This window comes from Ambystoma mexicanum, chromosome 3p, assembly GCF_040938575.1.
Source record: "Ambystoma mexicanum isolate Mex_15411 chromosome 3p, UKY_AmexF1_1, whole genome shotgun sequence".
NCBI classification, from domain to species: Eukaryota; Metazoa; Chordata; class Amphibia; order Caudata; family Ambystomatidae; genus Ambystoma; species Ambystoma mexicanum.
Genome location: NC_090925.1, coordinates 550,533,616 through 550,551,780, shown reverse-complemented (window position 1 = coordinate 550,551,780; position 18,165 = coordinate 550,533,616). Strand labels below are relative to the sequence as shown.

Here is an 18,165-nt window from a genome sequence, read left to right as displayed (position 1 = left end):
CATTCTTTGTTTGCGAGAACACAGCTTTTGTTTTTTATAGGCAAGCTGTGCGTAGGAGACTGGCACATACCAGGCCTCCCTATCTCTAAGTTTCGATTCTCGCTCTAGAAGTCAGCCCGCTCTCCGGGCCTTCACTGGGCTCAGGAACGGGGGCCGTAAAGAACATAATTCAACTCTTTAAATGCTAGTTTCGTACATTGCTATTCTTTCAAGAGACTCGCTGGCATTCATGTACTGATTAAATACCTCGCTCCCTGTCCTCAAGGATAAATGAGGGAGGGAATCAGGCATTTCTGTCTGGCTCTCCAGCGTGATGTTTCAACATGTTTTCGTAGCCTTGGACCATTGAAGTGAAATAATATCTACAGCAAAGCAGTTTTACATGAGGCTAAGTGGCAACGTTAGAGAGAGAGAGAAAACAAAATGGCGATTCTGGTCATCTTAAAATGGCTTCACTCTAGTTAAACTAATAGCTACGTAATAACTAATGACTAATGAATATAAATTCTTACACTGTAAATGAGGCGGTTGGTCTTCGGCCAACCAATTATCATTAGTTTCCGGACCCTCAAGGGGTGCTTCGTTTTGCTGGACTGACACACTGGACATGAGAATTAGGTCAATTGTTGAGAGGCCCTTATGGACGTGGGAGGTCAGCATTGTATATCCTCCAGACGTCCACTATTCCCAGCTCCATGATCAACCTGGCGAAACCCGTGGCCGATTTTATAATCTTTGCTTGTGGTCGGATGAGTTTTGTCAGCTGTTAGGTCAGGGACCAAATTAAAATCACCCCCTATAAGGAGTCAGCCCTCTGCGAGGGAGATAATGTCTGGGGTGACTATTTTTAGGAACCATTCCTGCGCGCTGTTTGGACAATAGTGATGCGAATGTGAGTGTTCATACAGGCACCCCTTTACCAATATATATCTACCCATTGAGCCCCGCTTCACAGGGACTCCAGTTAGCTGAACCTCCTTGCGGAATAGCACAGCCACCCCCTTCTTCTTTTCCCCTGATGTGGCAAGTTACGATTTAAGGAACCTTCCAAACTTAATGTGCTGTGTGTCTGCTGCTAGGAGGTGTGTCTCCTGTAGGCAGACTGTTGGCTGATGTCTGTGAGCCTGCGGGCGACTGACTTCCGCTTCGCCGGGGAGTTGAGGCCCTGTACGTTCCACATAATAACCATGTGTAATTATTTTACACTGATGTCAGCCATGATGTGTTACTTGCTCGATACCCATGTTCCATGTTTCAGCGTGGGGGAGGGGGGGACTGCCCTTGGCTCTGGGACCGTTAGTCCCCCCCCTCTGGGGCGTCCAGATTGAGCAGTTTCTCTGCTTCTTTCATTGAGCTCACCTTCCATGGTTTGTCATCAGCCGAGAAAAGCAGTGCTGTGGGGAATTCCCATTGATGGGTGATTTTTTTTCACTTTCGCAGCCACTCTGTGAGTGCTCTGAAATCCTTCCTCTTCGCCAGTGTGGAGGCTGTTGGTCCTGGTATAGCGCAACCAAGGCATCCCTGAATTGGACTTGGGGCGATTCCCTGGCAGCTTTCATAATTACCTCCATGACCGTGAAAAAAATGGACTCTTTCCAGGACATCCAGAGGGGAGGCCGGCTCCTGCCGCAGCTGGGTGCAGTGTACTCTGTCCCGTTCTATGGAGGCACTATCCGGGAGGGCCAGGACGCAAGAGGTCCCGCAGAGTCTTCCAGATCAGCATCAGGGATTGTGGACGTGATGCCTCGCAGGCAAAGGTTATGACAGCGAGAGTGATTCAAAGCATGCGCCTGTTTGTTTCTTAGGCCTTGAACGTGGCCTCCAGTGTGGCAATCCTGTCGACTCCCTCACTAATTTTGTAGTTCTGCTCGCACAGATTGGCCTCAACTTCAGCGGTTTTGCTCTCCATCTCCTCAACACGCTTGTCCAGGCTTATAGTCTTGTTCAGGAGCTCTTCAGTGCCTTTGTGGTTTTCCTTTGTCATAGCGGCCAGGAGGTCCTGCAGATCCGTCTTCATCACTGTATGGGAGGGAGGCAGTGGACCCTGTGTGACGTCCTCCGCATGAATCATGGCTTCAACCCACTCCCCTTTTCTTACTTTTTCTGTGGTGTTTGTTCGCAAGGTTGTGATGTCCGGCTGCTTTGTCGCCTTTTGGTGTTTCACCATGGTGTCCTGTGGGAATGCTGCAGGAGTCCTTTCAGAGACAGTGACTTTGGCCAGCCGAGTTGCAGCCTGCTGCTCCGGTTTTGCTCAGTTCGTGATGCGTGGGGGCTTCCAGGTCCCAGCGCCTGCTCTGTCGGGTTAACAATTCTCAGTCCGTCTGTCCCCATGAGCCACTGTTTGAGTGGAGGTCATGCCCCCCTTCTTCCCCTGAGGATCAAGGAGGCCTCAGCTCTGGCCCGGGGGTCAGCTGGCTGCGGAGGGCCGGCTCAGACCCCAGATGTGGAGGGGGGCATAGGGGACCAGGAGACCCCTTGGTCACCAGAAGTAGTGTGAGAAACCTGAAGGTGTCTCTCCGCTAGTCCCCGGGGATCTGTCATCCAGGTGGCCAAGACACGGCCATCGCTTTTGGATCCAGTTCCTGGGGGTGGACCAGTGCAGGAGGATCACCTGGATGAGGGGTCCTCTGGGAGTGGAAGTGAGCCACCGGAGGGTGAGACGTGATATCCTCTTCCCAATAAAACCTTTTCCACATCCTACCAGTATGATACCTAGGAATTTAACCCCCACCCGCCCCCTCTTTTCCAACACAAACACTTTCTCACGAACAGTTCACTGTGAGCGACAACAGACTTAACACCAGAGCTGTATACCTGACATGCTGACATGGTCTAACACCATGGACAGCCAAGGTGAGGCAATTAGGGATTATTAAACACACCTGACTTCCATCACACTTCCCCACACGGATAAAAGGCGGAGCACGAAAGCACACTCTGAGCAAGACAAAACCACATAAGGAAGCAGCTGTTCCAAGATGGCAGTTTAATACAAGGAGAAAGACAGTGAGACCAGAGAAAGTCGCAAGGAGGGAAGTACGCGTGACCTCTAAAAACTGTTACTTTCGTAGCCTTGAAAAGTAAGAAACGGAAGACCTGGAAACAAGCTGATTAAACCTGCACAGTGTGTCGGATGTTCCCGGAGCTCTCCGGCATCGATAACCAAGGTAGGAAGGAACGATTGCCGCTGCGGCACTGTCCTTGGTTCCTACAACAAAGCAGCGTCTAAAAAAGACAGCACAGCCAGTGAGTCGGAGAGACTGATGCCAAACCAGCTTGTGTTCTGGACCAAGGTTGCAAGCAGCAACATCGTACAAAGAGAACCGTGTGTGAGGCGTTTGCAAAGAGCAGTGTGGATATAATTGGAAACCAAAAGTAGTAGTTGAACTTTATAATTGAACTTTGGGAGAAAAGATACCATACACAGAGTGGTCCCGCCCCACGTGGGTACTTATTTCAAAGTCTGTTATGTATCCAACTGATGCTGAGTGTGAGAAAAAGGAATATTGAGATCAAAGTGGTCATGCAACGGGTCAATCTAAACCCTGTGCACATTCAAAATTCGGAAGTCTTTGATAGTTTAAAGTACAACACAATTGGTCCGAGCCCAGTTGAGGGAGACTAATTGAGTGAAAGAAAGTGATTTGAGCCTGGTTTGGGGAAGGGGGAGGGGGGAATATCCAGGATGAACCACAAGCCACCCGAGAAAGAATGATCTGAACATAGTTTGAAAGGGATTTGAGCCCGGAAAAGGGGGATCCAGGGTGAACAGCCAAATTGAGTGCTGGAAAAGGAAAATAACGTTTTTGTGTTGTTTTTTTTTATACCTGGCCCTCTCGCACGAAGTAAAGAGGCTTGGATACAGAAGGTCTTGAACTGCGAAAATTAAACTGTATCCTTGTGGCGCAGAAGCCAGAGTGTGCTTTGCTGCAGTGAACTGCCTTGTCCCGTGCTGAAAACGTGGGGAAGGGAGGCCAACGACACAAACATCCTGACATCATTTTTTTAACACTTATTTCTTTTTCATGAACATCATCCCACCTTGTTTTGTAAATTAGTGGTGAGGATTGCCAATAGCTTTTTATTTTTTAGTATAGTCTCTTTTACTCCACTAGGACTGCATTATTATTATTTGATGGCCATAGCTTGCTCCCATCTGTATATTTTGGTTTTGATGGGCATTTATCTCACCATTGTGAAAGTTCAATAAACGCCCTTGAACTGTGGTCACTTGTCTGTCTTACTGTTGATACCATGCCTTCCTTATAGTAGTCACACACCCCTGGTACCTCGACAGTACCCCCACATTTCAATAAAGATGCCCTGCTTGCTGTTGGTGAGCCCCACTCCCAAGTGGGTGTCATATGTGTTGCTGCCGTTCCACACCAGTGCTCCAAAGCAGAGGCACCCTCCCTCCCACTGTAGGCTTCAGTGCACCTCTGAGATGCCACTTGCAGCGGTGTGTGTGTGTGAGTTCAAGCGCTGAAGGCGCAAGAGGGAGTGCTTGGTTGGTGCTCCCCTATTCAGAATTTACCAGCAGAGCACCTGCCAGTGGATCGCAGCATGCAGTGTGTGCTGTGCAAGACGCCAGTCATTTGGGAAGCTGGGGTGAATGGATGTGCAAGAACAGGGCTGATCCGCTTACCCCTGCTCACCTTATGCCGGCTGGGACTTGCCCTGCATCGTTGTAGAAAGTTGTGTTGCATTGGCATGGAAAGTCCTATTTGCTGGGACCGCTCTCAAAAAGCATTGCACTCTGCAGTGGGTGCTCGGGTCTATGGATCCTCTTGTTCTTTGCTCTGCTCCAGGTCAGGCTGTATGTGGAGGTCAGCAGGGGCTCACAGCAAGCCCCTCCAGTCCACCTCCGGACACGTGCTGCATCGAGAGTGCAATGTGAGCCCCGGATCCATTCCTCCTGCACGTGGCACCGTTCCGGGTCAGCCGCTGAAACTTATTGGGTGCCACCCTACTGGTAATTGTAGTCTGGGGGCAGAGGGGCATCCTCGCAGGACTAGGAGGCCTCCCAGCTGCCAGTAAGAGCACTCAGCTGCTCCATCCGAGACAAGTGTAGAGCCAGCGCCAGCAAGACCACCGCGGTGTGTGTTGCGCTACTCCTGTTGTGACCTAGGCTAGAGGGCAGTTCACTGCCAATCCAGGTCCACCTGGCCCGGCACTGGGGCTTCAGCTGCAGCCAAACCCTTTGGAAGCAGGGCTGCAGTGGCATGAGGTGCTGTTATGACTGTAAGTCCATCGGGCTGCAGTGCCCAGAGCTCTGGCGTTGGCCCTCCCGCCTGCCTTCGGGATGTGATCAGGGTCATGCTACCTCCTGTCCTGCCCGCCATTCCTCCTATGGCTCCAGCGCCTCAGGCCCCCGTGCAGCCCCCCCCGCCCGTGGTTGCGGCTCTTCTGCCTCCAGCACCACAGGTGGTTCCATACCAGCCTCCGCAGCAGCCTCTGGCCCTGGTCGCCACACCTCAACATGCATCGCCCAGTACTCCTCCACCGGTCCCTGACCAGCCGGACACACTGGTGGACACCGACGAGGAGGACCTCGACACGCTGTCTTTAGCCAAGGCTTTCACGATCGACTTGGAGGTCTGGCCAAATACTTGGGGCTTCCACAACCCGAGGTTCAACAACCGGAGGCGGGAGAGCTGGCCGAAGTCCTCACTCTACGCCCCGAGGCTAGAACGGGGATTCCGATGCAAAAGGATGTTGTCGCCTTTGCCAAGAAGGGATGGCTTGCAGCCCACAAATCGGCACATCGACACCAAGAATAGGCAATTGGAGGGGGATACACTCCTGCTGTCGGCGCACACTCAACCGCTTTCTTTGGTGATTGCTGCGGCCTTCATGTACTCTAAGCCTCAGTCTTCCTCAGGCACCTCGTCTTCAGCCCTGTGGCTTTGGTGGGAAATAGCTGATTTCCTGCCAGAACATCCAGTATACAGTCAGGCACGCTTCAAGGTAGGGCTGGCAGAAGCAAAGTTGGTGGCCCAAGACATCATGGAGGCCACAGTGGCACTTATAGACACCTCAGTCCGTGCCATCTGCATCGCCACAGACATGAGAAGGACTGCCTGGCTGCAGGCTTGCCATTCATGCACATTACTGGCGCACAAGGTTCGCAGATCCCTGGATTCTATAAGTATTGTCCACGGGCTACCGCCTACCAGTTCCTCTATCCTCCCCTCCACTCCCACAGGTTTGGACGACAACTCTCTTGGCGGAAATTCGATCACTCTTAGCGAGCCAAGCAGTGGAAGAAGTTGTGAACTCCCAGCCGGGCTCAGGCTTCTACTCCAGGATTTTCAACATACACAAGAGGCAACAGGCTGGCCTGAGAGGGTTCCATGTGTTAATATCCCCGCAAAAATATTGCCATACAAAAATATCGCCATATTTTTGCAGCAATATTAAGGCATGGAACATGCAGGGGACACACTCGCAACACCTGCATTATTTTTAAAGGCGCGGGGGACACCCCTGCAACCCTTGTTCCCAAAAAAAAAAATAATAAAAAAAAAAATTATCCCCCCCAAAAGTATCGCCTGTGGCCGTTCCAGACGACCATATATACGGTGATATTTTTGGTGGGGATAATATGTAGTGATACCCCTGAGAGTTGCGTTGGACCTTTCCACCCTGTACCTTTTCCTCCCTCTTCAAAAGTTCAAGATGGTTACCTCAGCTCTTATTGCAGAAACTGTGCAAGGGAGACTGGATGTGCTCCCTGGATCTGAAGGACTCGTACCTACACGTCCAGATTTGGCAGCCTCATCGGTCCTTCCTAAGGTTCAGGATCATGGGCTTCCATTTCCAATACAAGGTTCTACCCTTTGGCCTCAATTCAGCCCCTAGGGTCTTCACCAGGCTTATGAATGCAGTAGCAGCCCTTCTCAAGGTCACTATTTTTACCGATACCTAGACGACTGGCTCGTCAGGGCGAGACCCCCGCAGGCGGTCCACCACACCTCCTCCGCTTTCATGAATACGCTACATGAATTGTGATTTTCGTTAATTCGCAAGAAGTCTCAGCTGCAGCCGATGCCGAGTCTGGCGTTCCTGGGCCTCATCTGGGACACGAGCTCAGAGCTATTCCCTCAGAGGACAAGATCACAGCCATCAAGAGGGCCACAGGTCATTGTCGCAGAACAGTGACCTCAGCATGGAGTTACCAGCACCTCTTGGGTATCATGGCGGCAGATCTACTGGCAGTGCCTTACACGAGGCTCAACATGAGAACATTACAGCTGCACTTGGCAGCCTCATGGAGTCGGGAGCAGGGTTCCCAGGCGGAACTCTTCAGCTTTCTTCCCTTTCTCCACCAGGACCTTGTCTTGTGGAGCACAGACTGCAACATTCGGATAGGCACACCCTTCCAGCAATCAGCACCACAGCTTACCATATTAATTGGCTAGAGCTCAAGGCGGTCTGGCTCGCTCTCAAGGCCTTCGTACCGCTTATCAAAGGCAAGACGATCCTCATTCAAACTGACAATTCCACCAGCATGTGTTACATCAACAAGCAGGGTGGCACCAGATCTACTCCCCTATGCAGCCTGGCCGTCAGCATTTGGGTGTGGGCTCTGGAGAACAATGTTCACTTGAGGGGTAATCCACCTCCCGGGGGAGTCCAACCTGGAGGCGAACAGACTCAGCAGATTGGGTGCAGACAATTACGAATGGCTGTTGAATAATCAGGTCCTTCAGGGGATCTTCAGCAGATGGGGGCAGCCCCAGGTTGATCTCTTCGCCACCTGGTACAACAGGAAGTGCCAGAGTTCGTGTCCTGGCCGTGACAGGGCATAGTCTTCCTGGGTGACACCTTACAGTTACAGTGGAACAGCATTAAACAATATGCATTTCCTGCCACTCCCCTGGTGCACAGGGTGATCTGCAGGATAAGGGAGTCCCGACACCTCAGCATCATTCTGATAGTTCCTTGGTGGCCGGCAAGACCATGGGTCTCGGAGCTGCTCAGCCTGTCGGACCAGGCTCTGATCCACCTTTTATTGGGCCCAGCTCATCTTCTGTTGCAGCAGGGAGACCGGGTCATCCACCCCGCTCCGCAAAGTTATCCCTTGCAGTGTGGTTCCTGCACAGGTCACATTGAAGCATCTGCATTTGTCGCAGGCATACCTAGACATCATACATGGTGCTAGGAACGATGATACTAGGAGCCAGTACAAAAGCAAGTGGTCTAGGTTTTGCCACTGGGCAGAGGCCAAGTAGGTAGATCCTCTTGCATGCTGGACGACGTGCTATTCTTCTCTGCACAACTCACCCACTCGGGGGTGCAAATAATCACCTGCTGCAGGAATACGGCCGCCATCGGAGCTTACCGGAACTCAGAGGAGGACGTTTTCTCTTCCTCCAACCCGGTGGTTAAGACATTTGGCGGGCCTCACCAGGCTCTACCCGCCTATCAATAAGCCACACCCTGTGTGGGCCCTCAACATAGTGTTGGGCGCCTTGGCGCATAAACCTTTAGAGCCAATGGCATCCGCAGACTTCAGACTGGTCACCATTAAGACAGCCCTTTTGGTGGGTCTTATATCTGCACGCCGTATCAGCAAGATCCAAGCTCTTGTGGCTTCCGAGCCTTAAACTACTTTTCATAGGGACAAGGTGGTCCTTAGGACGCATCCCGTGTTCTTGGCAAAAGTATTCTTTTCATTCAACCTAAATGAGATGTACTACCCACTTTTTTTTCACTGACCTTAAGGATGAGCCTCAGAGGGTCCTGCACTGTCTGTATTTTAGGCACGCTCTAAAATTCTACCCTGATAGAACTAAGAGCTTCTGCTTATCTGAGGCCCTCTTTGTCACCTTCGGCGCGTGAAGGCTGGATATCGGGCTTCTAAGGCCTCCATAGCAAGGTGGATGGTTGCAGCCATTAAGGAGGCCTATGAGGGGCAGCACAAGGCAATTCTGGCAAATATGGATGCACATGCTATCAGAGTCAAGGCCACAGCAGTTACTTTCCAGAGGCACGTCCCGTGGCAGGTCATCAGCAGGGGGCCACTTGGGCGACCTCTTCGGCCTTCTGCAAGCACTACTGTCTGGATGCCGGTTCTAGGTCAGACGCGTACTTCGGGCAGGCTTTATTAAGGAACTTGTTTTCTTAAGGAGGGTCACCTGTCCGCCCTGGGGCCTCATTCAGTTGTAATCGCCCATGCAGTATGGAGGAAAGAGCATGAGAGATGTAGGAGTAATTATAAGTTACTCACCATAGTGACTAACGTAGTCCATAGTTCCCTTTCCTCCATACATTCCACCACCCCCCCCCCAATAAAGCTGGTGTCATTAAGCAATGGTAATATTGTTGATGCGTCAATGGGGACTGAGGAGTGGTGCTGGTGGGCGGAGTCAGGGGCGCGCATGATCCTAGGGCTGCGCCCACATGCGTCTCTAAATTTAAAGGGGAAGATGATTTTTTTTTTCTGATGAAAAAGGTTCTGTCTCCCGTCGATGGACGCCGATGCAGTATGGAGGAAAGGGGACTATGGACTAGGAGTACGTTAGTCACTATGGTGAGTAACTTATAATTACTTGACAATAGCATAAATCTTCAGATATAATGCATGAACCAGTTTTACAATATATATCCATTATATACAATCCCACTACCCCTCATAAAAAACTTCAATTTCCTTTTGATGTCTACTTAGATTGGACCTTTTCTTGCAGGCTTTCCAAAAAATGTGGCACTTTGTTCTGTAGTCTTATGTCCATAGTCTTCAGTGTGTGTTCTGAGTTTGACGGATTGTCTGTAATAGACGATATTCATATTTACATCAGAATACAGGACAAGTACCTATACCCGTCCTTTATAGTTTTCCCTTGATAATAAACCTTGATTTCTAAAATATATGTATATTTGTATGAATAGATTTAACAAGAAGCCAAAGAGAGGTATTCAATATCTTCAAGAACAGGAAATGCTTGGTCCCACCCCAGAAGACATTGCACAGTTTTTACATCAAGAAGAGCGTCTGGATTTTGTAAGTTATAGCAAATATGTATTATGTATTGATGAAAATATTGCTAATGTCATGGCCTTAATGTTGTGCAGCTTGTAATGCGCATCCCATACCTTTTTAGAACTTCGTGACTGACATTTGCTGCTTGTTTGTGCTGCTACTTTCATCTTAGAAAGCAGCTTTACTCTACCGAGGAGATCTAATCTGCCTCTTTTCTCCCACCTCAGTTACTGTGATATTTTGACCCTTTACCTCCAAGTTATAGGAATGTTTAAAGTGAAAAGTGCAAATAATACATCTTTGAGTATCTAGTATAAGTGAATGTTTCTGCAATTAGTTTTTAGTTGGAGGTAAGGGAGTGTTTGTGTCCGAAAAATAGTTAATCCCTGTCCCTCTCTTGAGGGCCCAGGGGTTTGCAGATGTAACTACAGTGTAGCCCCCAGCCATGAACAAACTGCATGAGGACATTGGTGCGGGCCTGTACTTATAAATACATCACGATCACTGCCACAGGTCACTTGATGCACTTCTGTCTTTATATGTCCATTCTGCTGCAGGTCTCCTTTTCTATTTTTGGGACCAACCCTATTCAACCCTATTCAATGAAAGGAGACTACCCACTCTTCTGCTTCCGGCAACCAGCTGAAAAAGCAGCCGATGGGGTGCATTGGGATTTCACAAAAGTGCCATTGTTATTAATGCAGAAGTGATTGAACAAAGACTTTACACTTGTTATATGTCTGTATTGAAACACATTTCAGCGAGTGCTCTGAAATTGACATACAAGAACACCAGAAGGTAAATGAAAAATATAAAACTGGGAGACAGGTGAGCTTATGGCCCTTTTAGGAATATGCATGCAGTGGATGGATTCACAGAATAATTTGTAGTCGAAATAACAGAACCAACTCAACAATTATCTGAAACGGGGAGTTACGCGGAGACTGCTAGGGGGCACGGAGTGATGGCCGCATAAGCTGTTGACTCTGTCATTCCCCATGGAATAACGGGTGAATATGCTGGCGTACCGTGCCGGAGCAGATGGGAAGCGCTGGAAATGGGCGGCTGCCAGAGCTAAGAACAATGCTGCGCAAGGCCTGATGTTGAGTTCCGCGCTCGCTCCGGCGCCTGATCCCAGACAGGGAAGAGAAGACACGAGTGCTGGACCCAGATGGACCCCCAAGTAAGGAGTTGAGGGAGGCTGGCGGGGTCTGGAGACAGCAGGGCTAGAGCTGCCCCTTCATTGCTGCGGCCCGCTCATTGTATGCAGCTGCCTGCTGGGGCCCAGCGCTGGGGAGATGGAACGGACCGCGTGGCCATGGCGGTGCATGGCCAAACCATAGCAGGCAGCCTGGGTGAAAACATACATGGAACCAGCCCCGCTGCACAGACAAGTCATCCTGGCGGAGGAAGCTTGTGACTGGACTCATTGGACAAGTCTTAAATCACCTTCTTCCGGATGGGCCATTGGCTAGCAGAGACAGGCAAAGATGTGCTGGGCAAGTGCTCCTCATCCACGTGTCAGGCCGCCTGGGCGAAAGGGCTGGGAACCTCATGGGGAGGTCAGCCCTGTCCATTTAAATGACATATGGGGAGGAAGACCCCCCAACACAACATAGATAAGCTGAAGGTGGATCCAGGCAAAGGGGTCCCCCCACTGGACGAATAACCAGCACACAAACAGCAGTCTGGTTGGGCAGAGTCCCCTTTGATCACCAAGAGGCGTTGGTTCTGGACACAGTATTAGACCTAGGCCACAATAGCCTCAGAGAGGGACCAAGAGTGGAGGGACTCAGAAAGGGGAATGGCCCTGGCTTACCCAGGTAGGAGATACCTGGTCATCTGTGGACAGCAAAAGGGCTAGCGTCTGCAGTGGTAGCGTTCAGCCACCTACATAGAGTCCTGAAGGTGTCGCCAGGACCTGCTAGTGGCGCCCACACAGTGGGGGTTAAATTGGAGGGGTTCCTTGGTTGGGTCCACAGTGGCCTGCAAGATGTCAAAGGGTGGAGTGAAGCCAAAGACAGGCCCAGGGGATATCAAGTCACTAATGGGGATCCAAGGGAAGGACAGAAATGGTGACGGAAATCTACTCACCCCTTGCAGGAACAGCGACGCCAATATCCTTCACTAAGGAAGATCTGGTGGAAATGCTCTCCCTACTTAAGCAAGATCTTACAAAGAAAATCAAGGACACAAGAATCCATGCTGAGGGCGGTAGCGGACCTAAACTCCTACATGGTTGGGTTGGCGATGAGGGTAAATTAAGTAGAGATACCTTATGCTAAAACGACCACAACCAGGCAGAGCTTTCTAACAGGATCCTGGGCTTAGAGGAACATATTGATATGTTGTGGCCCAGGCAGGAGGACCTCGAAAATCGCTCTTGCGGAAATGACAATAGGATTTGCAGAATACAGAGGGAGGATACTGACCAAGATCTGGGGGGCTATGTGAGGGATCTGTTTCGGGCTCTGCTGGACCGCCCGGAAACTGTAGAGGTGGGAAAAGATTGAACGCATAGGGTCTACATTACACAACAACAGTGTTTCAACCTGCTGCCGGATGTGCTCTCCCGTATTCACTTCTTCCAGCAAAAGGAACAGATAATGGTGGCGGCGAGGAGGTAAGAACCGGTCCAGTTCCGTGGGAAGCAGGTAGTGCTTTTTCATGGCGCAGAGGACCGTGGCAGACAAGCAGAAATAACATGTGGCGACTGCCTGGCTGCAGGATCAAATATCGATGGGGGTTCCCATGTAATTTTCTCTTTGAATATAAAAATCAGAATTATGTGATTGGCTCAGACGAGGAGGCAGGACCACTGTTGAGTGGCTCACCGGAGGTCTTGGCCCAGAGACAAGGGTCCCGAGGCCACGAAGAGTCAAACAGGGATAAAGCCAGGAGGCCGAGACTGAGGAAGACCCCAGAAGTGACATCTAGCTCAGACAAAGACTGAGCTGACCCTAATATTATTATTATTATTATTATTATTATTATTATTATTATTATTATTAAGACCTTGGCTGGGGTGCAGGCTTGTAGTGAGGGGCGGGGTTGTGGATCCACTGATGAGGCGAGGCCCACTTTTCCTCAAGATAAAAGGGGTGGGCACATAAATGAAGGTCATGATGCAAGGGGGGGTTGAAGTCATGAAAGGAAAGGGTCAAATTGACTGTTATCCTACCTGACAGATGGCAGTTATGTTAGTGTGTAGGTGCATAAATCTGCCATTTGGGATGGGGGTGGAGGGAGGGGTACGTTTCGGAATGGTTTATGGGGATTTGGTTCTTGTTCTTTAGGATGCACATGCACCGGGTGAGAGGCTCCCAGCCTGCTGATTTGGCTGAAGCAGTATGGTCCCTCCACATTGGAAATGCACAGCAACAGGGTTGGTATACATGATGGCTAATCCGAGCATTAACTGCCTGACCCTAAATGTTAGTCTTAAACTCGTCCATAAAGCAAAGAGCGATCGTCCAGAGGCTCGCTTCCCTGGAGATAGATATTGCATTCATACAGGAGACCCATTCAATTAAGAAAGTTGAAAAACGCCTGATTGGGAGGGGGTACCCAAAGGGGTACTTTTTGTGTCAAGCATGCAGAAGAAACGAGGGGTGGCCATCTTGGTCCGCAATGGGGTGCCTTTGTGAGTAAGGGATGTCTTGAGGGACTCACAAGGGAGGTATCTAATGGTCAAGGGGGACTTGGGAAATAGGATGGTCACACTGGGGGTGATCTATGTCCCGAATGAAAATCAAGGGGAGTTCTTGGATGGGCTTAGGGGGATTGTACAGGACTTTATGGAGGGGGAAGTAATACTGGATGGGGATTTCAGTTGCGTGGTGGACCCAACAATGGATAAATCCTTGGCCCGACCAACAATGACAAAGTACACTTTTATACCATGACCACGTTTTTGATAGAGGTCTGGGGCTCCGCTCACCAGAAGGAGATGGGCTGCACCTTTTTTTCAGCTGTACATTGTGCCTTCTCTAGGTTGGATAAATTTCTGGTCTCACCCACCCTGATACCGTCAGTTAGCACCATAGAGCTTCTGTCGAGGGCCCCTACAGATCTGGCCCCAGCAAAAAACCTAGTGCAGGATCAATGAACACATTCTTGCGGACATGATGGCGAGAGCAGCAATAGAAGATGCAATAACTCACTACTTTCAGGAAAACAAGACAGAGGGGCTAGATATCCGCACGGTTGGGACGCAGCGAAGGCGGTATTCAGGAAGGTTAGAATAGGCCAGACAATAGCCTGGAATAGAATCCAGTGGCAAATCCGGGAAGAACTGGAAAAAGCGGTTTGGGAGAGGGAGGAGGTTCATACCTCCAGCGGTAGCAAGAGGGCGTTAAGGGATCACAGAATAGCCAGGCATGCGCTAGAAACTCACCTCACGGGGAAAGCAGCATATTCACTACTCATGACAATACAATTTTATTATACTAGGGGCAATAAGACCAATAAGCTACTGAAGGCGAGGCTCCAAAAGAAGTCCCCTCCTAACCAGATAATTGCCCTGAAAGACTGGGACGAGCAGAGGGTCACCACAGAATCTCAGAAACTGAGGGTCATGGAGGAGTTCTTGATCGCCTCTGCTCCACACAAGGGGGACCCCAGCCGTGTCGGGGATTTTCCTGGACAAATTCAGCTCCCTGGGATCCCAGAGAAGATATTAGAAGCACTAGAGCGCCCTATCTCCGCCCAGGAAGTCTTACAGGCGATTCGTTCTCTCGCCTTGGGGAAAGCCTCAGGACCTGACGGGCTCACAAATCTGTTTCATAAAACATTTGCAGGCTTACTGACCCCACATCTCACTGACCTTTTTAATTCATTCACTACCTCCGGTCTGGTATCTGACACTATGGCAGAGTCCCAGGCTCAAGCCTGGGAAGGACCCGGAGGAGTGTTCCTCCTACCACCCAATGGCTTTACTGAATACGGACACAAAACTATACAGCAAGATTGTTGCGGCGAGGGTGGGGGAAGTTCTCCCACATATATTAGACACGTACCAAACAGGGTTTATTTTATTAAGAATAGAGAGGCCCACGATAATATCAGGAGGGTAATTAGTCTAATTTCCCTGGCCTCGTAATTCTTAACCTGAACCTCGATCATCTCCCTAGATGCACAACGTGCATTTGATAGCATGGCCTGGGACTTCCTGCAAGCTCTTTTGCCATTATAAGGGTTTGGGCCAATATTAGCAGGCTAATCTTAGCGAATGTTCAGATTTCCTCTACTGAGGTCCTAGTTAAAGGGGTTGGCTCTTCCCCCAATTTCCCTGCGCAGGGGAACGAGGCAGGGGTGCCCACTGTCGCCCCTGGCCTTCGCGTTGGCCATGGAGCCCCTGGCGAACATGATCCACAACAGTCCCCTACATACAGGGGTTGGAGTGGACGGGACCATACACAAACTAGTGCTTTACGCTGAAAATATCATCTGTTTTCTACAGAACCACTTGCTGGCAGAGTTCCAAGAGGTCTCCGGTTTCCAAATTAATCACAAGAAATCAGTGGGGATTTCCATATGGATTCCGAAAGAGGTTGAGTCAGAACTCCAGGCAGCCTTCCCCTTCGTGTGGGCAGAGAAAGAATTCACATACCTGGGGGTAAACATCACTAGCACATACAGGGCTCGCCAAAGAGCCAATATACCTCAGTTGTGGATGGAAACAAAAGCCACTCTGAAGAACTGGGAGTCCCAGGAAGTATTATGGCAGGCAGCTGCAATAAAAATGACAATTTTGTGTAGACTCTTATATGCGTTCCAGGCGCTGCCAATATTTATCTCCGATAAGGAGTTGATGAATTTGCAGGGGGCTGTTGGGCTGTACATTTGGAAAGGGAAACGGAGTATCTCGCGACAAACGCTTCTTAGGACAAAGGAATTAGGAGGATTGGGGGTTCCCTCTGTCCACCAATATTACACTGCAGCACAGGTGACCCCTAGGCTGGTCTGGAGTTAGGCTGGAACCAAACCGAAAATGGGTGGTTATCTAGCAGGGGGCATCCGACATACCCTTAGCTAATTTGCCTTTCCTAAATAGACAGGCCAGGGGGGCTTGCTTGAATCTACACGCACAACACTAAGCACCTGGGACGGGGCACAGGGATGAATATGAATCAAAGCTAAGCTAGCCAGCCCCCTTGACTCCGGTATTGCAGAACCCAGAGTTCACACCAGGCCAGACACAGGAATTGTTCACTCACTGGGAATCCCGGGGTTCTCAGACTTAGGGACCTATATAAGATGGGGACCCCTCTTGACTTTCCCAGAATGTAAAGCCAAATTCACCCTTCCGGAATCGGAGCACTTCAGGTACTGCCGGATCAGACACTGGGCCTCTAACCAGAAGGTAAAACAGGCATCCCCTGCTCCCCACTCTAGAGGCATCGAAATCAGCTAACAGAAGGGCTAATTTCCCACAGGACTTTCCATTGCTACCGTCTTCTGGACACAGCCCAGGGGGAAGACAAGCTCTCCTACCGTATTGCTCGCCAAGAGTGCAGTTATTTTTCACCAGTACAATGCAGAGCAGAGCAAATACTTTGAATGCAGGTAGACAAAAGCAATGACTCACACCCACACATGCAGTTAGAGGATAAGTGCTCTTATACAGCTATTTATTCATAGTTAAACATACATAAAGCAATAAGTGATAACACAGAAATAAATCACAGAAAAGATAATAAGCTAACAAGAATACATCGCCATGTGCGTAAGTGAATTCCTCATCCTGCCAGAGGTTTTTGTGTTTTACGCTTGACCTTTCCAGAGCCCCGCATTATATGCCCTCCTCAAAAGGGGTGGCAATTTCCCAAACCTTGGCATTAGCGCTTGCGCGTTGATGAGTGACCGTTGGTTATCGGCCGGGTCGACCGACGGTAACACCAAGGAGCAAAGCGCTTCCCTCTCTCAAAGCACCACGGAAAACAATTCCATAACACATCTTCAACCTTGGCACGGGCATATAACAAACCTTATCTGGTACCAGCCGACACCTGCGGATTCTAGCCTCCGAGCTCTGTGTCCTTGGATGAGCCATGCAAACCAACACAAGCAATGAATAACATTAAACACGTTTTTCAGTGAAATACTGCTAACCAAGCTAACCAAGCTGAAAATCTGTGTACAATTGCAGCTTCACTGAGGCATGGAATAAATATCCATTATGGCTCTGAGTGCCCCCAGAATGCACTGCACACCAGTGACAGAATTTAGCTCAAGCATCACACCTACATGAAACAGTGGGAGGCCGACGTGGGGGGGAGAGGTCCCATTAGACTCCTGGCCACGCATATGGCCTGCATATGGCCTGCACTAATAAGAGCTCCCGGTGCACTGGGTATAAGGAATGTGCTCTTAAAATCTGTTTTAGGTGGTACATGACTCCCCAGCACCTGCACGCGATCTCAACAGACCATTCGGACCGCTGGTGGCTCAGGTGCAGCCAACTAGGGGACGACTTTCACATGTGGTGGCGGTGTCCAGTAATCCAAACATACTGGGAGGAAATTAAATCGAGAATCAAGGATGTCACTGGAGTGTCACTTCCACTGTGCCCCCAAGCCATGTTGATGGCAGAGGTTCCCGAAGACAGCACATATCCAGCCTTGGGCCCCAGGGCAGAATTGATTACAGAACTGTTGCTGGCAGCAAGACCTAACAGGGCGTGGTTCTGGAAGACTCAGGGAGGGGGGCGCTGACATCATATTGGTGGATTAAAATTTGGGACATTCTTGCAATGGGAAAATTAACAGCACACGTAACTGGAAAGATGGCACGGTAATCTCACACCTGGGCTCCATTCCTTGACTTTGTACATGTAAGAAAACAGTTGTTCTTCTGCCTGCAAACTTTGAGACACTTGCTGCAGTGATGACTTCCCTGAGGGAAGGGGGCACGCCTTTGAGGGCGGGGGGAGCTGGAATGGAGGGTGGGTGGGGAATATTGCTCTCTTAATTAGCATGTGGACGAGAAGTGAACCAAAGTTGTTGTTAGACTTGTGGGGGGGTTGAAAGTTAATGAACCGTAAAAGGAGATTCCGATGACACTTGATGTTCTGTTTGGGGCCTTGCAAATGGCTTTATTGTACGTAATCTCAATAAAAATTATATTGCAACAAAAGAAAACTAACAACGGACGTACGCTCAATTTCTCAACTTTTTCAA

General features: G+C 49.8%; 1 protein-coding gene across 1 annotated transcript in view; it reads left to right on the top strand.

Moving 5' to 3' along the window:
- The window catches only part of ARFGEF2 (ARF guanine nucleotide exchange factor 2), a 2,106,550-nt gene that overhangs the window by 811,431 nt on the left and 1,276,954 nt on the right, over positions 1-18,165 (top strand). Inside the window, exon 15 of the mRNA XM_069651280.1 lies at positions 9,895-10,006. Coding sequence (XP_069507381.1) covers positions 9,895-10,006 — 112 coding nt within the window. The remainder of the gene's footprint in view (positions 1-9,894; positions 10,007-18,165) is intronic.